Source organism: Scleropages formosus, chromosome 7, assembly GCF_900964775.1.
Source record: "Scleropages formosus chromosome 7, fSclFor1.1, whole genome shotgun sequence".
NCBI lineage: Eukaryota > Metazoa > Chordata > Actinopteri > Osteoglossiformes > Osteoglossidae > Scleropages > Scleropages formosus.
The window spans coordinates 7,840,689-7,865,461 of record NC_041812.1 but is presented as its reverse complement, the minus strand read 5'-3'; the positions used below and the strand labels follow the sequence as shown (position 1 = coordinate 7,865,461).

The window sequence follows — 24,773 nt, the reverse complement described above, 5'->3', positions numbered from 1 at the left end:
ACATGGTGTCATTCTAGTTATTGATTTAATGAACAGTACACTGCCATGCAGAGGGGATTCTGGGTCAAAGGTTACAAATGAGCACAAGCATGATTTATTGAGCACTTTTTGAACTTCCAGAAGGGTGTCCAGAGATTCCAGCATTCATTGGCATAGCCATGCAAATCAATTTTTCAAGTAGGAGAAATTCAAACAGCTGTCATGTGTTTACAGAAGGAACTTCAGGTGTAGAAGTTTAAGAATTGCAAGATCTCATTCTGATCCTGCAGTGTGTATGTGAGGGTGAAGTTGCCCTGTGCTGGTGTCCCTTCCAGGGTGTACCCTGCTCCTATCCCCACCCCCTATGCTTCTGGAATAGGCTCTAAACCACTTTGAGCAAGTGCTTGATAATAGATGGAAGAATATTGCACAGATGTTTCCAGAAAATAGTATTCATAACAAACCCACAGCTTCTTGGCTACAGCAAAAGGGAATGTTAATGGTTCAAGGCCCCAGAAAGGGATTGTTCTTCAGTACCGTAGAGCCGGGTCTCTCGCACACTACCTGCCAGTGAAAAAAGATATGGTTTTGTCTTCCTCGCTCATGTAACATTTGAGTGTCTGATCAGTACTATACAAGTAGTGTTGAAGTGGTGTGGGGGGGGGGGTTTGGTGGTGCCTCAGCAGGTCGTTTTTAGAAAAAGGCACACAAGTACAAGCCTTGGGGGGGGGGCGTGTCTCCACAGAGATTAGAGCCATTGGCACCTCTTTCCCCAGGTGCTCAAGCACAAACTTTTGAACACGTTGCTCAAGAGTTCTGCTCTGCTAAGCTCGAACCTAACTTTACTGGTAGAAACTAATTTACTGTGCAACGGAGCAGAGCAACAGCCTTGTTGACGGGAACAATGGCTTCCAAGGAGCTGACAGAGCATGTGACGCATCTGATGCCCAAGAAGCTTTTGAATGTGATGCTGCAGTTGCCAAAAGTGTGTGTGTGTGTGTGTGTGTGTGTGTGAGAGACACACCATTTCTAGGGTGTTTAGAGTGGCTGTCAGCAAGAGCAATTCACACATCTCGTTATAGCTTTCGCACCTTCGGTAGGTGGTGCGTGGGTGACGTAGGCACGTTTGCATGTACGTTTGCATTTATTCTCCAAAGCGACATTAACCTCTGAGGAAGAAAAGTGTATTTCACCAGCAGGTGTGTGTGTGTGTGTGCGCGCGCCAACATGATTCTCAAAGTGAAGTTAGCTTAACCAACATAAGACTACGTAGAGCAAGTTTATGGAGGTAACAGATCAGAGAGAAGTATGTCCAAAAGAGGTTTTTCAGACCTTGACTAATTCAGCAGTGTTGAGTGACAGTGGAAACTCATCTTACTATATTGGAACCAGAAGAGGGAAATAACTCAGCAAATGATTGACTTAATAGGGGCATCATTTAATTAAAAAAAAAAAAAAAAAATCATAACCTAATGAATCCTTACTGGGCTGAGGAATCTGTCCAAGGTGATTTGCGATGTTGGATAATCACCTTTACAAGGAGGGACCCATTTAGACATGAGGGTGTTCTTACCATATCAATTCAGGGTAAGTGCTGTACCTTGGTCAAGGGTGCTAGACAAGGCATAAGGATTTGAACTGCTGAACAGCTTTATTATTTAAGGGTTAATTGTTCATAAAGAGTAGCTGGGTCAAAATGTTTTTAATATACTTTCATTGGGTACTTTGTTAGGAAAATGAATCACCTACCCAGCCACCTTTGTCAAATGAAATTAATTTAGTCTATCAAAGAAAAGTGACCAATGGTCTGAGTGTATAAATGTAAAAAAAAAAAAAAAAAAAGACTAAGGACCTGTTTAGCCATAATTTGCACCATGCATCCAGTTCCAAACAAAACTAAAGCTCCGGCAAAGGAGGACCTGGGATTTTTTTTTTTTTTTTACTGGTAGAGCTTGTTTGGAAGAGGCAGTCCAGGCTTTTTGGGCAGAGCATTAAGTGAAGTGGCCAGGGGCGCTGCATTCCAGGAGCTGAAAGGGCTTCTGGGACTCCTTCAAAGTAGACACAACCAGGGTGCTTGCCAACAGAAACAGACATACAAGAGCATTTGGTGCCAGACAATGACCTGTTTTTTTTTCCTCCCGGAACATCTAGGGCCACCGGGTTGTGCTGTGAACAAGGCGAATATGGTCGTGGTGATGGCGCTCATGTGTATCCAGCACAAAGAACCCAGTGTAAAGACATGGTCTCATTTGTTCAAGATCAGGAGCATATTGCACAAACTGCTGGTAGCCTAGTGGTTAAAGCTGCTGCTTTAGGATCCCAAGGTTGTGGGTTCAAATCCCCCTTGAGTAAGGTACTTACCCTAAATTGCTCCACTAAAGTTATCCAGCTGTATAAATGGGTCAATTTTAAAAAGTTGCTTTGGAGAAAGAGTGAAATGAATTGTTCAGGCAGTTTCTTGAATTTTGAAAACTGGCTCTGATGGACTGCGTCCCGCGTCTCATCGCTGGGGACTGTTTGGTCACGCAGCCGAGAAGGAAGGTGAGATTCATACCCGTCCTGTCATACTAGGCCAACAAGTTCATTTCATTTCTCTGGAGGGGTTATGAAACTCCTAGCTGTCAACATTGAAAAATCAGGTGCCATGTGAGAATAATACACCTGCTCTTCTCTTAGGAACACAAAAGTATTTGAAGACGAAGACCCTGTTTTTACTGGCCTCTTCTCTAAAATTTGTATGCATGCATGCATAGGGGCGCCTGGTACTGTGATGCCTTTGGACCCTAAGGTCCCACATTCAAATCTCACCTCCAGCTGCAGTAGCCCCCCCCCCCTATTTAGGGCAAAGAAAAATGAAACACTTGTGTAAATGGGTGAATAACAGTGTAATTCACTTTGAAGAAAAGCACCAGCTAACATTAAATTTAATAACTTGAAGGCAAATAGCAAATAGAAGGTCCTGATCATCTAGGAAACAATAATGGAAAAACACCCAGACCATGAGGTCCGCTAAACAGTGTTTTATTTGAAAAGAGCAACATTATCTGAATACACTGATTGGCTCATGAACGGATCAATAAAAACATTCACTTTTGCCAGGGGGGAGAAGAAACACAACGCAGTAATTACAGTCCAGCACGTCTACTTCGGTACCGGGTTGGGGGGGGGTTGCTACATCTGGAGAGCAAAGCAGACGAAACAGTGCAATCGGTGCAATTAAAAGGAGCAAATAGAATCCTTAATATGAATACATGAATATGACATACAACCTCATACACCCCCATAGCCACTGTCCTCCACCTCCTAGTCTCAGCCCCTTGCTGAACGCACCCCTAAGAGAAAGAAGGTGTGTCCTCGCGGCGTGGAAGTTCAAGTGTCTCCTTGTCTTCACAGCCCAGTCCGTCTCCTGCTGTACACATAATCTTACACCAAAGGAAAAATGCTGTATATGTTCAGAAACATTCATGTACGGCAGCACACGGTGCCCCCCCGGAGATGCCCCCGTACGGTTTGACAGCGGTAGGAGGCCAGGTGGACACATGTACTGTGTGTCAGCAGTTATGCTACTTTTTTTGCTCCTCTGCTCACTTGTTGCCCGCGGCAACCAGGGAAGCCGTCCAAACCCGAGCTGCAGTCACCGTTGGTCTCTCATGACACGCCTCTTAGGAAGGACTTTGTATGGAGTCCTGCCTTCTGGGGCGAGCAGTTGGGCAGTGTCTGCGGGGCGGGTACACACCAGGAGAGAACGGGTCCAGTCCCATGGGTTTGAGTGACACTTTGAGAGAGCTTCAGAGACGGACCAATGTCCCCTCTGCTCTTTGGCTCTTCCGCTAGTTCGAGTCCACGGTCCACCAGGAACCCCGGTGGGATCACCAGAGGTGACCAAAGAAGCAAAAGCCCGCCCTGAAGCAAGGCCCGCGACCCAACAAGGTACCGGCCAAAGTCTATAAAACCGGTCCCAAGGCGGCACCGTTACGTCCCCTTTAGCGCCATTGTCTTTCCTTCCGCAATGACATCAGGCCATTTATGGTCCAGAAGCAAGTCACGCACCTCCCTCCCATGGCGCTGAGGGTCGCCGGCCGGGCTGACGCAGGGAGGCGGTTTGCTAGTGGACCTGCGCCTGTAAGGCCAGGCCCGGGTACTCGATCTCTGTGGCGGGGAGGTGGCCGTTGGGCCGGGCTTGGAGCAGGGCAGCGAAGCCCTGGTGGTAGTCGGGGTTGTCCAGGCTCATCTGCGGGCTGCACTTCTGGCCCCAGAACCGGGGCTCGTCCACTACCATCTGGGGCGTGTTGAGGTACTCGGGCTGGTTCGCCTCCAGCTTGAAGCAGTTCAGGTACTCGGCCTCCGTGTCGTCGGATGCCACCGTGGGGAGCATGGCACGTGGCGGTGGGGGCTGCTGGTAGCTGGGGTTCGTCATGTCCAGCGGGCCGCTCCCGTTCTGGTTCATGTATTCTGTGACACGAGCAAAAGGTATAAAAATATTTTAAAAAATAAATATTACCGAGCTCCAAAATGGTTTTGTAAGAACAAAGACTTGAATGTCAAGGTACTGGTCCTGAATGGATACACTAAAAATACCCAGTTGTATAAATGAGTAAATCATTGTAAAGCTAGTCTTACACCAGTTCATCTTAAAGTGTCCTCCAGAAGTAGTAAAACACTGTAAACTCTGATTTTAACCAGAATTTCTGGGAACGAAAAAGCTATTCTGCCCCTGTCCAGCAGGGGGCGCCCTTTACCAGGAGAGCCAAATTAAGTGCGCACTAGTCCAGTCTGACTGACCATTTTATAGCAACACTGTGTTTAAAAAAAAAAAAAAAAAAAAAAAAAAAGGCTTTTTCTGCACAGCGGCCAGTGAACGACAAACATTTCTATTCCCTTCCAGCGCAGAAGTTCACGTTCAGCGTGACGCCGTCAGAAAGGGGCCGCCGGAGGGTTCCGATACGCACCCGGCGCCGGCTGGAAGTCCCTGTCCAGCAAGCTGTCCGTGGGGTCGGAGATGTAGCGCAGAACCACGCTGTTCTCCCGCGCCGGGCAGCCATTCTGGGCAGAACCGCACGAAGAGAACAGTCAGAGAGCGGTCAAAGTCCGAGTGCTGTGCGGTCGGAATCTATTTCCTTCTGGCCCCTGAACTGCTCAAGGAAGTAATAGGAACAAGTAGTGCAGGGTAAGGGAACACCAGTGTACGTGGTGCGGTGCAGTACACTTGTACTTACCCCAGTCCTATGCCAAGTGCCCCCGGTACTGCTGTTGAGACTCTGCAAGATAGATGAAGAAAGTTGATATTAATAACTATTATTATTTATCGTGGGGGGTGCAGTGGCGGGGAAGATTTGGCCCGTGCCCGCTCTCGGGTGGGTCTGGGGTTCGAGTCCCGCTTGGGGGGCCTTGCGACGGACTGGCGTCCCGTCCTGGGTGTGTCCCCTCCCCCTCCAGCCTTGTGTTGCCGGGTTGGGCTCCGGTTCGCTGCGACCCCGCTCGGGACAAGTGGTTTCAGCCACTGTGTGTGTGTGTGTGTGTGTGTGTGTGTGTGTGTGTGTGTGTGTGTGTGTGTGTGTGTGAGAGAGAGAGAGATTTATCACACTCCTTTATCCAAGGTCACTAAAAAAGTGGGGTTTGTACGCTAAGCCACTGACTGTGATTTAGCCATTAATACAACTGGGTCATTTTTACCGCATCAGGTCAGAGTAAGTACCTCGATCAAGGGAACTACAGCAGGAGCGGGGATTCAAACCCCGGGCCCCTCGATTCCATCGCGAGGCGGCAGCTGCTGTCGCCGAGGAGCCGCCGAAACCGGGGCTGCTGTGGTTCAAACTGCCCAGCGCTGCAACTTTCGGACTTCGGAGGTCCTACATGGCAGTTTCCCAACGCGAAGGCAGGCGCTAATGTAAGCACTGCGCTCCTCTAAGTACAAGTGTTTCTTTTCCTCGGCCCGAGCGGCACCGCGGGACGCGCCTGCGAAGGTCATCAGGCACAAGCGGCGATGGGATTACAATGGTGTTGGGGGGGTGAGTCAGGAAATGAGCAAACAGCCCCTCCGTTTGAGCTCTTTCACAGACGCACCCTTTGAAAAAAGGGATGGGAACCGCGTCTCCGGGGGCCGTCAGCGCTACAGGAAGCGGGTGGTCCTCCCACACTCGTGTACCTCGGCACCGACGAGAGGGGCCAGGTATCGCGGTCTTGCTCAGCCCTTGTACGACCAGCCGCCCCCCTCTTCCCCCGAGACCCGGCTGGGTGCTTCGAACCCTCGCCAATCTCCGCCCGGCAGACATTCAGCCCGTGTTGCAGATGGAACCCAAACCCCTTTGTTGGTGCCGTAACAAAGGCGGCTCTGTGGCGCACCGGGAGGGGGGGGGAGGGGGAGGGGTGCGGGTGGGGGGTGCCGCGGTTCCTGCGCGATAGGATATCGGAGCGCAGAGACCTGCGTGAGGCCACACGGCCGCTGGCTCATTGCCAGCGTCGCACTGCAAGAACGTGGCTTTTACAAGATGCTGCCTTGTCAGTGTTTACAGTGTGTGCGTGCGTGCGTGCGTGCGTGCGCGTGCGTGCGTGTCGCCCCTCCCCCGTCATCTGTCTCGCACACAGGGCGGCGACCCGGTTACCACGGATGCGGTTACCATGGAGTGGAGAAGCTGTGTGCGGGACGTGCTGGGGCTGCTGAAGAATCCCTTGTAGGGGACCAAGTACTCGTCCGCGTCCACGACGTCCTCCATGTCGTCCCCGCTCATCAAGGAGCGGTAGAACTTGGAGTCGGAGGGGCTCGGCAGGTTCATCCTCTCGTCGCCCTGCAACACGGGAGCAACGAATGGGAACGGAGCAGATCAAGGACCTTCACGGTTTGCAAACGACCAACCGTGGTCAGCGGGACGTTGGAGACAGCCTTCGTCTTGCTGAACCGAGAACAAGTCTGGTATTCTAATTACACGATGACCTGCAATGCGTGCATAGCATCAGAAGCACGAAGTGACGTCCACCACGGAATTGAAATATTGCGCCTGCAAGAAGTCAAGCAGGTGCTTTAGATCACGAATGCCGTGAGATCCTGTTCCCGTGGCCGGCGTCCCACGCGAAGCTCGCTGCCGAGCCCCTGTAGGCCTGACGATGGGGAGGGGTGGAAAGTCAGCCCGTGTGCTTTGCACGCGTTTCTCTAGAAGGGGTACCTGGATGACGAGGTAGCGCTGGGGGTCGCGGGCCATCTTGGAGAACTCGACGATGAGCTCCCGGAAGTGCGGGCGGCTCTCGGCATCGATCATCCAGCCTGAAGGAGCGGAGATCCTTAAAGGTCAGCGACGAGGTCCCAGAGCCCCGAGAGACCCCCAGAGACATCCCCCCCATATGCTACCAACGACCCATGGAGTTCGACCTGCTAAACTTCAAAACTGCATTCGGCAGAACATCAGCAGATACGTAACAAACTGGAGAGTCACTATATACCAAGTGTTAAAGTCCAAGATACATATGAGTTTATCAGTCCGTCAACACTATAGAGCCCATTTATAATGACATACAGCAAGAGCCCATGCGGTTGAACCGTTCTCTCTCTCTATATACATATATATTGCGGGTTGGAGCTGCTACTTTTTTACCCATAGGTTGCAGGTTCAAATCCCAGTACCCTTGATCAAACTGTTCACCCCAAATTACTCCAGTAAAAATGACCCAGCTGTATAAATGGGTAAATAACTAAGCAGCTTAACCTTGTAAGTGGCTTTGGAGAAAAGTGTCAGTCAAATACATATTCATTCATGCATACAATTAAAATCATATTTTTAAATGGAGGGGGGGGGGAGAAGAAAAAAAAAAAAAAAAAAAAACTGAATTCCTTAATTTTGTCCCCATTCAGCCTTATTCAGCAAGTGGCTACTTTTCCTACTGAACTGCTAAAACCGGTAATTACAACAGCCGCCCCCGCCAGGGTCTGTACTTCCCAGTCTAGCTACGTGGGGCTGCGGAGGCCCATGACGGTGCAGTGGTGGTGTACCGCGATACCGGGTGGACCCCACGCTACGGTTAACCGTACGGCAGCACTCACACTTGACCATGATCATGTAGACGTCGATGGTGCAGATGGGCGGCTGCGGCAGCCTCTCGCCCTTCTCCAGCACGCCGGCGATCTCGCTGGCCGGGATGCCGTCGTAGGGCTTCGTCCCGAACGTCATCAGCTCCCAGACCGTCACACCTGCGGAGGAGGAGGAGAGGGGGAGCGGCGTCACGCAATGTGGCGGCAGCCCCCACAGCCACCCGGCAGGTGACGACAAGCGGTGATGCTTCGTCGTACGAAACAGGATGCGCTCGATGCTCGACGTGGGGCTTCAAGAGGTAAACCGACATCCTGTTGCGAGATCATCGTTCCGGTCAGAATGCCGCAGTGTGCCGAGCGACTCCCCCGAGTGTCGCACAGCGTCAGCACTGAGCCCTCGCTCCCCTGCCAGTCAAACCGCGGATCACTTGTATAAAAAAAGTTTTTTTAAAAAAATTCTAAAACTCCAGCATGAAGGAGATCTGCAGAAGGCCTCAAACATCTTTTAAAGAAAAAAAAAAAAAAAAACTGCTTCCTAAAGAGCCCCTGTACATTAACTGTAACTGTGTAAACTGTGCAATAAATCAGGGTACATTTGTCTCATGGGACGGTCGCCTGTCCCCGTCCCCTGCAAGTGGCGCCTCCTTCGGACGTCCTCCTTTCCTCAAGGCACATTAGTTTAGGCTCACGTTACTTTAATATGTGATTACTGGCATTAAGTACTCAAGTTTACCAATAAAAACACAGTTAAACCCTGCAAGAGGACGTGTTCTTTGAAGTAGCGGAACAGGCTGCGTCGGTGGTACGATGTGGGACGCTGCGGCGCTAGGAAGACGATCGCAGGGCGCGGTCCTACAGGGTTAAACGTCCCGCTCTCCCTCCGTCAGAGACAACGCAGCTGGCAGATGGTGGCTTTGTCGAGGCCCTTTCCAGTCCGATGAAATAAATCCCGCAAACGCGTCCAAAGGAGTGGGCGGCAGCCCCCCCCCCCCCCGAATCTGAGCTCTATGCGCGGCCAAGAAGAAGAGGCGGAATATTTTTCGCACAGGTTCAGCTCATCTCCTTCCTCGGGTGACCCTCGGGAGCGGAGGGGTGAAGGAGGCGGCTTGCGAGTCGTTTGGAGGGAGCTTCTCTTGACCGCCCCCTCCCACCCGGACCACCACAAGGCTGCATGTGGATCAGCGGACCACCTGGGGGGTCCACACAGCAGGAGGCGCTTCTTCCTCCTCCGCCCCCAACAGCGCGGCGACCCATCCGTCACTCACCGTAGCTCCACACGTCGCTCTGGTGTGTGTACGTCCGGTGCAGGATGGACTCCAGCGCCATCCACTTGATGGGCACCTGGGGGGGGGGGGGGAGAGAGAGAGAGAGAGGGACAGACCCCCTTGAATCAGTGCTCCCCCGACCATCTCCGCTGTCACCAGGAGCTCCACACTGGAAAAGCTCTTCCTGAAACCCATCTAGTGCCGGTGTCATTTGCCGGAGCCCATGATTGAAAACACATGAGCGCACGAATTCAATTGCGCTCGTTTGCTCCAGAACGCCGGTTTTCCCCGAGACTCGGCAAGACGGGCAGCTGGACGGTGGGAAAGAAGTGCTGGCGTCCTGCGCTAAATCTCGCCCGCAGGTGAACCGTGGAGAGAGCGGCTCCGAAACAATCTGATGAGGCCTATATTACATTAAGGCCCAAAGCACGGGGGGATTATAATCATAGCAAACAGGGTGAATTTGCTCTAAACCACGTTCACACGCTCATCACAGATACCTATCCTCATCATCCTAATACTGAATAAAGCGGCAGAGCGAACAATATTAAGCGTGCAGCTGATAGTCGTCTTCAGCACCACGGCGGTTTCCAGATTTACGAAGGACAACCTTCAAACCTTCTCCAGTAAAGGTTTAAAGCAGGGGCCTTTAACTCGGGGCTCACGGACACCTTTGGAGCTCTACAGCTGGGCTTCACGGGGTCTGAGAAGTGTACATTTGCTTTGAAAATAACTGTCTAAATAAAAATAAAAACCTCTCATCTATGATGTGAAGGTGATCAAGTTTCAAAACAATGAACGGAGTGAAATATTTGGCACATATTTATGGACACGTATGGGAGGGGCGCTGAGCTCTCATCTCATCCTTGAAGAGGCCCGTGGCCTAGGAATAGTTAAGGATCTCTTGAGCGCAGGGACTCACCTTCCCCCCGTCGGCGTGATACTCCTTCTCGTCTGCACTGAGCAGCTTGGCCAGGCCGAAGTCCGTGATCTTGACGTGCTGCGGGGTCTTCACCAGCACGTTCCTGGCAGCCAGGTCGCGGTGGACCAGGTGTCTGTCTTCCAGGTAGCTCATACCCTGGGGGGGAGTGTTAAAACAGCATGTGAACCAAGTTATCTGCAATAATGTCATGATGTTATCTCGAAAGAGAGAGGTCTTTCCATTAGTGGCACTTAGAGCGCTAAAAAAGCTCCCATGCGCTGATTTACAGTCCCTCTAATTTATAGGCATCACCTTTCACTGTAATTGGCGGATGTGTTAAATTACTGGCTTATAGAGGAAGTTTTCAAGAGCGGCGAAAGGTGGTACGATCGCGCCGTCAGGTGATCGGGTTGTATAATATGTATGATGTGTTTATGAGCGATTGAGGTGTGGCGTTCGTTCTCAGAAAAGATGATCCATTTCCTGCGAATAACACCTCTGTTGCGGTTGAAGCTTAAAGCAATAAAAGCAATGTGTTGCTTTTGAAAAGAGGAAAAAAAAAAAAAGAAAAAAAAAAAACCCGGGGGAGTTCTGCAACGACTGTTTACTTGATGAGCGGAACACTTTTCCTTCTGGAAAATAAAACTCATTCGAGTCTCTGCTGACGTGCATCTACAACCTGACGGTCTGCGGTCTCGGAGGGAAAACACAGCTGTTCAGCCGAGGATAAACACATCCAGCCTCCGTATGGGGGTTCTTGAGGGAGCCGGCGGTTCCCGCTCACCTTGGCGATCTGCACACACCAGTTGAGCAGATACTGGGAGCCCACGTTGTCCTTGTTCTCCTTGACGTAGTCCAGCAGGCAGCCGTAGGGCATCAGCTGGGTGATGAGCTGCACCGTGGAGGTGAGGCAGATCCCAAGCAGCCGGCACACGTGGGGGTGGTCCACGCTGGCCATCACGTAGGCCTCCTGGATGAGGAACGGTGGGGGGGGGGGGTGTTGGAATTATTTCTACACATCTTTGTTTCGCAGGGGATTTTTCTCCAAAGTGACGAAGAGCTGAGATGCAGCACCGTTTACCCAGAGCGCATTATACATGTAGCAGCATATAGAGCTGCGAGAGAGTAAACTTTTCCCTTTTTAAACAGAGTATGTAGTGAAAGTTTACGGACTAGGTCTAAACTCAGGAGAGAGGCGGGTCCAAAAGAGATGGGTTTCGACACCTTTCTTGGATGGTCCGAGGGATTCAGCAGTTCCGAGGGACAGGGGGGATCGTTCCACTACAACGGAGCGAGAGGTGGAGGAGCGTAGCCCTCTGGTTGGGGCGTAGCAAGGGACGTATAAGCGAGCGAGAAGCAGCCCTAGCAAACCAAACAAGTCTCACCAGGGACTGCGCTGCTAATTCCAAACAGCAAACCCAGCATTAATAATAAAAGGATTACATTTTAAGCTTTTTCTTTCCACTAAATGGATTAGATCTGGCTCAGAGCTGCAGCGCAGCCTCCATTTCTGCCTTTCCCACTGACGTCAGCGCGAGAATTATCACCCCCGAGCGAGGTGTGACGCCCGCGCTGTTTACGCGCCATGTTTATGCTGCGCTGTCTGCCGAAAATTTGCAACCGTGCACGAAGGTGACCCTCCTCTCCGGGCCGAGAACATCGCGTCCTGCGAGGAGTTGCGCTCCAACCCAGCTGCCGTGCCGTGTTTCTCTGCACTTCTTTCCGTTCGCCTTTTGCTTTTAATGGCAAAATGGATACCGAACCGGCCCTCTTTGGTGGATTCGTACCCATATTTACGGCGGACTTATGACGTGGTACAATCAATCAATCAATCAATCAATCGGTTTTAACACTCGCTGCCGTGTGATGCTGCCGAGGTTGCGACATTACACCATTACACGCAACATGCGTGGGGCCGACAGCCGCAGTAACGCCGCACGGTGGCCGCTCTCAAAACTTTCTGACCGCGCCACGTAAATTACGGTATGTTCACAGGTGTCTCTTCCCGACACTATTAGAGTGAAAGTACCAAAAGAAGAACTAATTCCTTTGCATTTACTTTTATTCATTTAATTTCTCCAATGCGACTTACAATGTACAACGTGTATATAACTATTTACCCATTCATACAGCTCTAGATGCCCAAGTTTCTCTACGGCCAAAAAGAGCCGTAACACCATAGAGCTGCGAGTCTTGAATTTAATGTTTTTCTTTTTTTTAATGAAATAAAAAAGGCCTTATGGACATTCCATATGCGTATGCCTTAAACAGACATTGGTCGAGTGATTTACGATGACCCCACGCCGCTGACAGGTTGCCCAATCGCTCTTAACAGGCACAGGAGCCCCGGTGGAGAAACGAGAGTCAGATGGCCTGACGGCTCCTCTCGCTGCACGGCAGGAAGCGCCTCTTTACGCTCAGAGAAATTGCTGACTCCGCTTTTTTTTTTCTACTGTACGTTCAGCGCTTTGTAACCAAACACCAGTACACAAATGGTATACCTAATTTTCAAGAGTACATTAAAAACACAGAAACCTAAAGATGCTGGTAGATGTACTCTGGGACCAAAAGTATTTTAGCAGAAAAATTAAAACTTGGCAAACCTGTTTTTTTTCCCCCCCCTTATACTCCTCTATCAGTTTAGTAATGCCAAAGATGACTATTTTTCCATTTCATCTAATAATGTTAAAAACACCTCTGGCTGCTTGTCTCACTCAGCTTTTGTCCCTGATGTGGTGGAATGGACACCCTCTGCCCCTCAGAGCTGCTGAATCCCTCTCAGCAATCCTCAAACCCATCTCTTTCAGAGCAACTTCTCTCCTGATCTCCAGAAATCTACATAAATGAGTCCAACACCATCTGCTATGATTATCTGTGTGTTTGTTATTTAAATGTCACTTTTATAAGCAGCTACTTGAGGTGTCAGATAGGCAAGCTGTGCTTTGATGACCGAGAGTTTGTTTCGAAAACTCTTTATATTGTTGATGCACTTTGCATATGTCGAGTTGGAGAAAATCACATGTCGGTGTTTATGGAAACAAATAAATGTAAATGTACACAGAGACATTATGCACTGACTCACATCCAAGATCTCTTTGTTCGCTTTAGGAGATGTGGCCTCCCTCAGCACCTTGATGGCAACGGGGATCTTCACATCTTCTCCTTCTGGAACCCACATTCCCTGTAGAGTAAGGAGAACCGTAGTACCACCATGTCCTACCAACACAGGCAACTGGGCACACAGCAGTAAGACACGCAACTCAAACGAGATCTCCCGGCATCCTTCACCGGAAGCTTTTCAAAACCAAATGGATAAGGGTGAACCAAACCTAACGTCAGGTGAACGTATGGATTTAGGGACTATTGGAACTCTGTTTACAGTATTATAGAGCATTAGGATCCTACAGAATTTTCACTCCTGAGATGATCGGGGTCACGTGCATCCTTCACAGTGGTGCTCAAGTACCTTGTAGACAGTTCCAAAGGCTCCAGATCCCAGGACCTTGATCTTCCTGAACTCAGTCTCCTTCAGGATGCGGAGCAAGGCCTGGTTGGGCGCCTCCCCGCTTGGCGTCAGGGGTTCGACCAGCTGTGAGGAAGACGCAACTCAAGCTCATGCTGGGTTCCCTTAGTCAGTCTGAACGGTGCAGCCCGTGTTCGCGACCCGCAGGCACGACCCACCTCTTTCTCCTGGAGCAGCCTGCGCAGGGTCCTCTTCCTCTTGATGCGACGCCTGCGCAGCAGCACGAAGACGGACAGAGCGATGATGACGAAGGCCAGCAGGCCGCCTACCACCCCGGCTGCGATGGAGGACAGGCGCGAGCTGTGGAAACACAGCGGATCAGTGTAGAAGAACAGCGACCGAACTCTACCGGAGACCCCAAGGCACCTGTCCATTCAGTCCCAGGTGATACATTTCAATGAATGTCCAGCTGTTCTGCACAACACCTACGTTGGATTCTTATTTTCATGAGTCACGTGAAAACGTGTGGAAAGATGTTCTCTCAAGTCTTCTCAAAGCTTTGGCCAAGACAGCGACCCTAAATTGACGGTTTGAAGAAAGTTTGTTCCACGCTTTGAAAGTGTTGGAAACTGCAGGATCTACAGCTGCATTAGAAGACGCGTGTTCCAAAGCGCACGTTTCTGGCCACATGTTCAGGAGTGTTGAGTATCCATGAGTTTAAGAGCGAAGGCGTTGGAGTCGAGGGACATGTCTTACCCTCTAGCGTGGCAGCCATCCAACCCTGGACCGCTGCACCTGTGGAGAGAAGAACGACAACGCGATGAGCGCCGACCTGCTGGAGATCATCACCTAGACCCTAGCATGTATGCAAAACACACTGCAGGTCATTGGAGAAGGTGATTCCCGCCCAATGCCGGATTGGCCATCGGGAAGTTCGAGATTTTTCCTGACGGGCCGGTGAGGCACCACACGCACAGTACACTTGCGCGCACACCAGTCGTTCCAAAGCAAAACTCATCGCTCCACCAGGTGCTCGTTATGAATTTAGGGCCGTGCGGATCGGCTCGGATTATAATCATCCGGTTTATTGAGATATGATGCCGCACAATAAACGAATATAAGAGAGGCATAGAACGCAATTTCTTGGTACGCTGCCGGCTGGAAGCTGGAGTATGACGAATGAATATTATGGTGCGATAGAAAGAATGCAGAATATGACAGGACAAGATGTGCAGAGTTATTAAAAGTGCATATCTCATTTCCATTTGCAGCAATACATTAAGCCCTCGTGCCATGATTTCCAAAAAGAACCGCTGTCCGCTATTTTTCTAATAAACTACGATTTTTTTCCACCCCAATGTGTCGCGGTGCTTTCCGACTGGCGCGGCGCTACTTCTACTAGTTTTCAACAGAGGTTCTCGCGTCCACGAATTATGGTGCGGTGGCAGAGATGCTCAGGTGAGCGAAGATGTGAGGGAAGACTCCACATCCGCAGAAATTAAAATGGTTTATAATGAGCTCCTTTTCATTACTGTTGTTTTCCTGGCCGTTTGCTTTCCCGCACGGAAGGGCCTGTTCGGTTGGCGTGCGGCGCCACGACCGCTGCCTCGGTTTCGGCGTTTCACTAGTCAGTAGCACTAGGGACTGGTCTGCACGATCTAACTCCCGGTCCCACTCCAGCCCTCTTCTCACCCCTGGGTGCAGTTCTCGTGGCAGCTCTGGCAGACCCCGTCCTTATCGGCGTATTTCCACACCAAAGTGTCGCTCTCCCCGGGGATGCCGTGGGGGCACCAGTGGACGCAGTGGGGGCCGTCTTTGAAGTTGGCGCAAGCCATGCACATATCAGGACCCTGCGGGGGGAGGGGAAAAAACAGCACTCAGGACTAGTGACCTCCCGGTCCAGGTCCTAGTCACCCATCTGGTGCAGACCAGTCAAAGGTCAAAGCCTGAGCATTTTGAGTTTGTCTGAAATTTACTCATTTACATTTATTTATTTAGCAGATGCTTTTCTCCACAGCGACTTCCAATGAACTCTATGTAGTGTTATGAGCCAACACACCTTATTCACCGCGGTGACTTACACTGCTGGATACACTACTTACACTGGGTCACTCATCCAGCCATCAGTGGAACACACACACTCTCTCTGTCACTCGCACACTATGGATGAACCTCAACGGCATGTCTTTGGACTATGGGAGGAAACCAGAGCACCCAGAGGAAACACACACAGACACGGGGACAATATGCAAACTCCACACAGACTGAGCAGAGATCGAACCCATGTCCTCTCGCAGCGCTACTCGCTGTGCCACTGTGCCGCCCCACACGCAGTGATTATTTCTCTTGACTGTCCAGTGAGTTGGGATGGGCTGCAGTAGAAGTGGTCGGCGCCAGTGTATTAACACTCATCATGATCACTGAAACCGACGAAGCGTGAGCAGCGTTGCGGGAATCGGCCCGCGGACCGAGGGGAGCGGGGTGTTATTACCGGTCCTCGGCAAGTCTCGGTTATGTTCTGGAGTTGGCACTCCGGGTCACAGGGCAGGCAGGTATCGTTGACCACATACTCTCGCGGCTCCCTGAGGAAACACAAACAGTCGCTCGCAAACCCTGCAGATGAGACGAGACCTTCCTTCCCGAAACCTCCATTAGCGTTTAAACGGGACAGTTGACTTGTTCGGTCGCTAGCCGTGGGCTCGGTTTAATAATTACTGCATGGACGGCTACCTCCAGACACACATTTGAAAGATTAATCAAACACCGGGGTTGGTTAAACAGCTCAAACTGCTCAGCCAGCCTCCCGTCAAATATTATTCCGCTGGCCAAGCATACTTTCGCTGGCAGAAACGTCGCTAATCCTGCTTGCTCAGGCTGGGCTGCGCCTGACAATAAGGATCAGTCATCATGCGCAGAGGGGTATGAGATCACGCTCCCGTCTAGAGCGCACGGCTCTGCTCGAAGCCCGATGAAGTGACTCTCCCAGCGCGCACGCAAACACTCCATAAAAAGCTGGAGTTTTGGTCATGCTGGCCGTCCAAACGGACTCTCCCTTACCACACTCATCAACTAAGCACGTGCGACCGAGGTCACCGGGGTCGCGCCTTACCCTTCGAGGCTGTTGCAGGTCCCGACGCAGCGTCCGGCACGGGCGAAGTGCTTGCAGGAGAAGCACATGGCGGGGCCGGGCCCCCAGCAGCCTTTCGAGGTGCACATGGGGTCACACGTGCGGTTCTGCAACACTGTAATGGTAGGAGGAGATGATGTGGAAGACGCTCGAGACACACAGCGCATCGAGTCCACGGCCAGCCTACTGCTACTGCTCCTAGGCGATGTTAATTATCCGGATGTCGGACTGCGCCTCCAGGAGGCTGAAAGATGGAGGCTATTTTTTTTTTTTTTGGAAATGAATGAGAGACACCTCTCCTTCAATTCCAAGCGATGCAAGATGAAACTACTAATGTTGAACTTCCAGATTAAAAATCACTTTTGTTTATAATCAAATGTAACAATGTTGTATTACGTCAATTATTATTATTTTTTTTTTGCATTTTCCATTTAGTTTTGTTAGATTAAACATACTTTTGGCATTAGTTTGCACTGTGTCAATTTTTAGAAAAATACTTCACATTATTTTTGAAATTAGCAAATTTTGACACCGGGTTCCAAGCATATTGCAGTACCTTTTAGGATCTGACCCTTTCTAGAATGTTCTGGTGTTTTCTAGAACTTTTCAATGGCTGTAAAGTACCAAACTAAAACTTACATTCTAGAACTAGTGGTATTTTTGTAACGAGTAAACTTTAACTCATCATAATCAGAGCAAAAAAAAAAGACATAACTAAGAGCTATGAGAAAAGTTGCATTCGGTAAATTATCAACGCTCATCTTATTGATGATATTCGTTTAAAATCGCTTGAACATTCTCCATCCGGAGCAAACGCTTCCAGAGGCACCGTCTCTAATGTCTTTTTGGAATCTCGACAAGGTACACGCGAGGGCTGATGCGGCGCCGGGTCCCACTCCTCGATACGCGGCGCTCCTCGGACACGCGCGCGCACCGGGAAACGCGTTACGGCCGCGCAGATTGAACCCGTGACCTCGCTTGCGGTAAACGCGGCACAGCCGACGGCGCGCGCAAAGCCGCCTTCTTACTGCAATGGTCAGCGTCCATGTTTTTCTGCACCCTGGCGTTCTGCTTCTCGGACTTGAACATCGCCTTCCAGTGCGACTTGTCGGTGTAGCACAGCTTTGGGTTGTTCATGACCACCACGTCGCCGTCGCTGATCTCCCGCAAAGAGCGCAGGCCCAGGTGCGTGACGGCTGTGCTGATGGCAGCGAAGCTTACGGAGCCCCTGAATGAAGAAAGAGAGGTGAGTTCGAGCCCCGCCGATGCTACTCGCCACCCGAAACGCTGCCAGCGGCGTCAACCTATTCATCGGAGCGCCTCGGTCGACAGACAAAGAGCACTACTAAGATTACCGCTGATATTCAGGTTACAGACGACAGCACCATCGAGGGTTTGTCAACGCATGGCTTTGTTCTCACACGGCTCAAATACTAATGATTACCCCTGTTCCGAGGAACAGGGTGTCATCTTGGCAGCAGCAATTAACAATGCTCTGATTTCCGTGTGTGTGTGTGTCTGTGTGTGTGTCACAAAGCTTCTTGTTCCTCAGCTTACTGTTGCTTGGTCCTCCCTCGGATGATCTCCAGGTTCTCAAAGGGGCTGAGGGATTCCATGTCAGACGGCCACTCCTGGATAACCAGGAAACCTAAAAAAACACAAAGAGGAGCCAAGAGACGCGGGATATTAGATGCGGTCGAATGGAGTAAAGGTGCATCTGAAGACTTAAGGGTTGTTGGCTTGAATCTCCTCAGATGTGCTTTGGTTAGAATCTTTAGTTGCAGCCATAAGGTAAGAGATAAACTTCATGGACATGCCCCGTTTCATAGAGATTACGAAACCGACAATACACCGACAGCGTCAAAAATTGTCATAATAAAACAACAGTAAATTAGTTGTATTTTTCCAGTTAAATTCACACGCATTCATGAACGACAGAGTTATACTGCCAATATAATTCAGTCTTACCAGTAATTTCCTTGACAGTTTTAAAAACTTCAAGCTTGGATGGATTCATCTCGGATGTATTGGTGAATGAGTCACTGCGGGGGATAAGAGTAAATATTACATTACAGCAATCAGATCTTCACAGCAATCACAATCCCCCCAATAAAAAAAATTTAAAACAAAAAACAAGGAAAACAGCAAGGACTGGATGAAGTCGTCCTTAAGACGCATCACGTGGCTCTGCCATCACTCGCACGCTAAACTGACCCCTTAAAGGTGGTGCGCAGAATGGAGACGTCGCCGTTAATTTTGGTGCAGTTCCAGAAGGAGTTGATGTTAGAGTTGTTGATCGACAGGACGTCCGTGAGGTTTCCCATCCCGAGCCCGTTGCACACTGCAGGCCGGCGTGAAGGGAAGCGTGAGAAAACGGACATGACGCGATAAAACTGGTGGCGGCGGCAAAACGTCTGCTCTCCGTTACCTTTTGGACACGGTCCCTCGCACTTCTTGCACTTGCGAACTCCGTCCTCGTCCACCTCGTACGTGCCTGCGCTGCAGGTCCGAACACACGCGCCGTGGTCCGTCACCACATAGTTGTCTGTATGGGAAAAATTAAATTAAATTAACGTAACGTAATTTTGTTTTCCTTCTATTTCTCTTTTGTGGTACTCAAAATCTTGAAATCTACCACAATTTTAAAGTATTACATTCAAAATATCCTTGACTGGTTTCCGTGATTAACATGAAAATGTTCCATGATTTGACAGGTTTTACAGACTATAAAACTGAACCGCAGTACAGCTGTGTAGACTTTACATTTTACTCCATGGTCAGAAGACAAGAACATGCAAGAACGGGAAGAACTGCTCTTAACTAACCATTGTTAGACCAAGGTGGAACAAACATTGTTTGACAGTAGACCACACTCCATTACCACAGGGTTCCTCTCAAAGCACCGGTTGCGCATCGATCATGTGAAAAAGGACAAAACTGCTCAAGGACATGACAAGACTAACGTTGAGTTGGGGTTCGGTCACTTTTTCTTCCATTTTGCAATTTAAGGAATAACTGTAACAAGCAACAAGTGACTATCTTTCAAGGAAAGCTTGCAGGGCGACGGTGCAGCGCGTCACAATGGGAAAACGTATCTCCTTGTGTCGCCTTATCTTCTCAGATCAAATTCCCTTCTCTCTGCTGACTTTGTCACCCTTGGAGGAGGAGCTGCTCAGTCTGTTCGCTCAGTTCCTTCATCATGGGTTCCAACTGTAATTCTAATCCCCCAACCTCTTAGACCTGCTGGAGACCTTGGATCACATGCACCTCGTCCACCAGCCTGAGAGCAAAGCCAAGGTTTACCATGCTTCCTTCTATCTCTCCACTCAACAAGGGCCTCAAACAGTAGCTGAAAACTAGAGATCCAAGCTATCTGCTGGGTCACATGATCCCCCACATGAACAGGACACGTGAGATTTGTTAAGGGGAGCAGAAGCTGGTGTTCGAGTGTTTGGGTCAGCACTGAAAGGAGATACCGTACGTTCTCCCGGAGCAGGACTGAAAAACATTTATATCCTCTGTCCAAGAAAGCAGATCTTTTAAGCAGACCTCCATTTGGACCAAATCTCGGCCTTGGTGGAAAAACCAGAAGGAACTTGCTGTGGGACGTACGTGGGCATTTCTTGACGCAGGTGGCCCCAAAGGTGTACTTGGCGTCCGGGTTGACTTCCAGCTGGTGGGTGTTGGGGTTGTAAAGCATGAGCTGGGGGCAGGCGTCCTTACACGTCGCTTCGTCCTGGAAGGCCTTGCATGCCTGGGTACGGTAACATGTGAAGGCAAAACGAAAACGATCACCGACTGCAAAGTTCACTGGGCGAATAAAGGAACAAGCTGGGCTGATAGCAGGGCCTTCTTTAATGGCCTTCTAGGTCAACTGTAAAACTTTTTATAGCCCACTTTCATATCTCAGCGTGGAGTACATAGCAGTATCGACAAAGCTTGCAGCACTTGGAGTGTAGCACTAACTTTTGGGGTGGAGTCATTTCCTTTTCAAATGACTCATTTAGCTGACGCTTTTCTCCAAAGCAACTTATGATGTTAAGCTACTTACAATTATTTACCCATTTATACAGCTGGGTAATTTTATTGGAGCAATTCAGGGAAAGTGCCTTGATTAAGGGTACTTCAGCTGGAGGTGGGATTCAAATCTGCAACCCTGGGGCCCAAAGGTCACCACTGTAATCAGTACACTACCAGCTATCCCATCAGGGTTCTGTTTCGACAACTTTGTCGGAAGTTAACTATTGTAAGGTGCTGTGAGACAGCGCTGCTACCCGCTGTGCCACAATTCGCACATCATTCATGTTGAAATAATACAAATAAGGTACAGTATTCTAATAATATTTGTGTTAAATGACTACTTTCAGTTTCATTTCTAAATCGATTTCCTTTTGTTTTTTTCCCCCCCTTCCTCACTACCTGAATATTCATGTTTTTCACCTGCTAGCTATTTTACATAGAAGGCAACTTGAATGCAATCACAAAGTCAACATTCTGAAGGTAAAACACTCTTGTAAATAAAATGCAACAGATTATAGACACTCTGAGCGAGTCAAATAGAAATATGGTGCCTTGCGGTAGCGTGGCCTGCTGATGTTATCGTGCAGCAGACGGAGCGGTCGTCGTCAGAGCTTACGGCCAAATGTCGGCACTCGGAAACAAACAATGTAATAAGATCGACGGGATGGCCGTCGCACGTTGAGGACTACCTGTACTGTTAATGGCACGTAGAAACCGGCCTACTGATTTGTGTCTCACCAGGCAGTCGGTGGCCTTGGGTCCGGTGCAGCCGGCAGCACAGTGCTCATTGCAGCAATCGCTGGGCTTGGGACCCTTGCACCTGCCAGAGCACTGTTCCGCACAGGTCAGCTTGGTCACTGTGAAGACAGAACGCAACCATGTCGCTCTGCGATACACGGAAACACGGTTGACCTGACGCGTTTGAGAAATGGCGATGCATGCTGGAACGTGCAGACATAACCCAGGTCTGCGCAGAAAGAACAGAACGTGGGCGAGAACTTCGACGTGGATGCCGCCGTGCCAGATGTAAGCTGTTCTGGGATGACCACAGCAATAATCTACAGAGAGACTGCTATTGTTCACCAGCCCAAGAATAACCACGTTTCAGTTACTTTTTACCTTTTATAATACCCTTCGCCTTAAGTTAAAATGTGACACCTTTCTGAAGAGCGTAATGTTCAAAGCACTTCCGCTCACCCTCTGCTGCCCTAGATGCACCTGTCTGAAGTTTCACGCTGGCATCGAAGAGCACCGTTAGGGCGAGGCGCGCAAAGACAACGTCTACTTACAAGTCTGGCAGTTCTCCTTGCCTGGTGCCCAACAGGACCCATTGAAGCAGCTTGGATCGCACTTCTTACCTGCAGCACAGCAATAAAGACAAACACTATCAAATCAAGGTTACATTGTAATGACTCAATGCATGAATGTCCCGCGTTAAATTTTCACTGTTGTGATTAGGAACGTTACACCATCTGACAACTGACCTTGTGAAAGATTACAAGATGCGAGCCTGCCAAACACCACATATTCACGTATGTTTAACTGCTCCCGCATGTGCGTTCGTCAGAAAACTGTCTGAAAATGCGAGTTACATCGCTTCTCCTGGGTTTTTTTAAGAACACGTACAGTGCTGGGCAAGGCTGGTCTTGGGAAGCTCCATGACTGGGTTGCTGTCCTTGTCCACGATGTCGTACCACTTTACGGTCTCCACGTTGCACATGAAAGGGTTGGACTGGAATCTGACGCCCCCTTTGAGGATTTCTGTGTGAAGCACAAAGCAGGAACATTGTGGAAGGATGATACTGATGAGGGAGTGTTCCTTCAACTATTCATTTTCTTTTGAGCAGGACAGAATGAAGATGGAAGTCATACTGGTCTGGGGTCATGGTTTAGGGAAACTGCTGCTTCCAGTGAGGAGCCATGAAACCATTCAGAAACTGACAGTAATGCCACGGCCTTTGGCTTCCCTATTCGAAACTGACAAAGCATTTGCACGTGAAGTTTGGTTTCACTTGTTCAGGTATGGACTACCATCTCAGTGCAGTGCTGCCCAAGTCTCTAAAATGCTGGTTCTGGTGTGCGGGGACCAGACCTGTGAGGTTTCTCAGTGACAGCTGGAAAACCCCCCTGGTGATGTTTGGGCTCTTGAAGGTGAAATTCTTGTTGTAGTTGAACATCACAGACAGGGCGTATTTGTCGTCCATGAGGGTGTGGCCCCGGATGATGCGGAGGTTATCCAGAGGGATGGTGGGCACCTTGTTCACAGCAATCAACACGTAGCCCCCTACCTCCTGGATGTTCTGCGGAGGCACGAAAGATGGGCGGTGAGATTTCCATATGAAGTACATTTGAAGAAGTCTATGAGAATGTGAAGTCGCTAAAAACCTCATGTTGTTAAAATACATATATTTAGGCTCTTAACACTTACTAGCAATGCATATGGACTGTACCTTGAGGAAAGACAGATCATGGTGCTCCTCTGTGTAGGTGATCTCCAGGTTTTCCAGCACCGCAGTGCAGTTGCTGTAAATCTTCACCATGTTGCGGTAATGGTCTTCGGGTGTTCCCAGCAGCGTGAGCCTGTTGCTGGTTCCCTGGCACACTACAGGTGGAGATGGGGGTGGAGGGCCGAGAAAGAGAGATGGAGAGCAATTGGAGAACAATGGGCTACTTTTGTTGGACATTGTTAAAACCATCAGTATCGTCCACATTTCATTCTAGGTGTCAGTCCTGCTACAGTCTCGTTCTCTCCTTCTCTCTTTTTTTTTTTTAAAATATCCAAAGACGGAAAATGCAAAGCTGTGTCAGATGATGACGACGACCATTTGAGCAGTAAAGAAGGAGTGAAAAGGAAAGAACAGAAACCAGGCCCAGTATTAATTCAGCCTGCAAGGATTTCACAGATACAATCATTGACAGAGGAAGTCAAGGGGAATAAACTTCAAACTTTATACGTCACTAAAGCGTCAAATACTTCAACGGTGTCCATCAGGTCGACAATCAGAAGCAGATCATCTCGGTGACTAAGGTTCATTCAATGGCTTTGCGAAGAGGCCTAAACACACAAAGTCCTTATCAAGAAACAATACCTGTCTAACCTCTATTGTACGATCAGAACTCAACACAACTGCATTTACACTCTTAGACTCAGTGTGGGCACCTGCTATCTCGTCACACTTGATAAAGATCACGGAATCTGTTCATCTAGCCTGTTCTTGACTGTTCAGCAAGTACAGGTTTCAGAACTGCTGCTGCACTTGAGACATCAGTGTACAGGATACCAAATAAATTAACGCCAAGTACAGCAGTTCCCAAGTTTTTTGTGGCAACCCTAAATACAATTTCATTCTTGCTTGGTGACCCTGAAAAGTGGTTTTTAATTTAAATAATAATAATTATAATAAACGTTTTACGAATAAAAATGGCACATTTGACAGTCAAGCTCAAAATGCTCATGGTACTTAAGAACAGGCTCCTCGCCGACAACAATGTCGGACTTGACCAAACTTGAACATTTTTTTTTAAATATTTACGAATGGATGCTACGTTACCCACAACTATTCTACTTTACTATTGCATTAGTCCTTTATATTGTTCCAGTGAAATACCCCTCTTATAACACTACCGTTTCTTTTTCTGACACCATCCGACAACAATGCGGAACAGCTACACGAGCCTCATTTGGGTTGCGACCATGGGTATGGAAAACGCCCCTTTAGCCGATGTTTTCAGAACACATTTTGCAGGCTAAGATGGATCAGGAGCAGGACCTAGTTTAGTGGCCCTGCTGGGGTGTCGTGCGACCCTTTTCATGTGGGATCGAACCCCCTTCTCCATTCCCGAGGACTGCTTGGCTGCTTGGAGCAACAAGACCACGCGGAGGTGTCGGCAAAGTGACAGAACCTCAGGGCGACGCTTGCGACTCTCAAAGCAGCATACAGTACAGTCGCGGATGACGCACATCACAGAAGCATTTT

General features: G+C 49.4%; 1 protein-coding gene across 2 annotated transcripts in view; it reads right to left on the bottom strand.

The window, feature by feature from the left end:
• Positions 1-2,979: 2,979 nt before the first annotated feature.
• egfra (epidermal growth factor receptor a (erythroblastic leukemia viral (v-erb-b) oncogene homolog, avian)) overlaps positions 2,980-24,773 on the bottom strand; it is a 56,531-nt gene continuing 34,737 nt past the window's right edge. For both annotated transcript variants that reach the window (XM_018757707.2, XM_018757705.2), the window contains 27 exons: positions 23,247-23,398; positions 22,889-23,096; positions 22,423-22,557; positions 22,086-22,154; positions 21,535-21,653; positions 20,389-20,530; positions 19,205-19,321; positions 18,991-19,117; positions 18,745-18,818; positions 18,334-18,424; positions 17,805-18,004; positions 16,759-16,891; positions 16,141-16,231; positions 15,342-15,499; positions 14,406-14,444; positions 13,868-14,009; positions 13,653-13,775; positions 13,269-13,367; positions 10,971-11,156; positions 10,187-10,342; positions 9,265-9,340; positions 8,012-8,158; positions 7,140-7,237; positions 6,597-6,764; positions 5,196-5,237; positions 4,929-5,022; positions 2,980-4,431 (listed from right to left, as the gene is read on the bottom strand). In XM_018757707.2, coding sequence (XP_018613223.2) covers positions 4,085-4,431; positions 4,929-5,022; positions 5,196-5,237; positions 6,597-6,764; positions 7,140-7,237; positions 8,012-8,158; positions 9,265-9,340; positions 10,187-10,342; positions 10,971-11,156; positions 13,269-13,367; positions 13,653-13,775; positions 13,868-14,009; positions 14,406-14,444; positions 15,342-15,499; positions 16,141-16,231; positions 16,759-16,891; positions 17,805-18,004; positions 18,334-18,424; positions 18,745-18,818; positions 18,991-19,117; positions 19,205-19,321; positions 20,389-20,530; positions 21,535-21,653; positions 22,086-22,154; positions 22,423-22,557; positions 22,889-23,096; positions 23,247-23,398 — 3,533 coding nt within the window. In that variant the 3' untranslated portion in view covers positions 2,980-4,084. The remainder of the gene's footprint in view (positions 4,432-4,928; positions 5,023-5,195; positions 5,238-6,596; positions 6,765-7,139; positions 7,238-8,011; positions 8,159-9,264; positions 9,341-10,186; positions 10,343-10,970; positions 11,157-13,268; positions 13,368-13,652; positions 13,776-13,867; positions 14,010-14,405; positions 14,445-15,341; positions 15,500-16,140; positions 16,232-16,758; positions 16,892-17,804; positions 18,005-18,333; positions 18,425-18,744; positions 18,819-18,990; positions 19,118-19,204; positions 19,322-20,388; positions 20,531-21,534; positions 21,654-22,085; positions 22,155-22,422; positions 22,558-22,888; positions 23,097-23,246; positions 23,399-24,773) is intronic.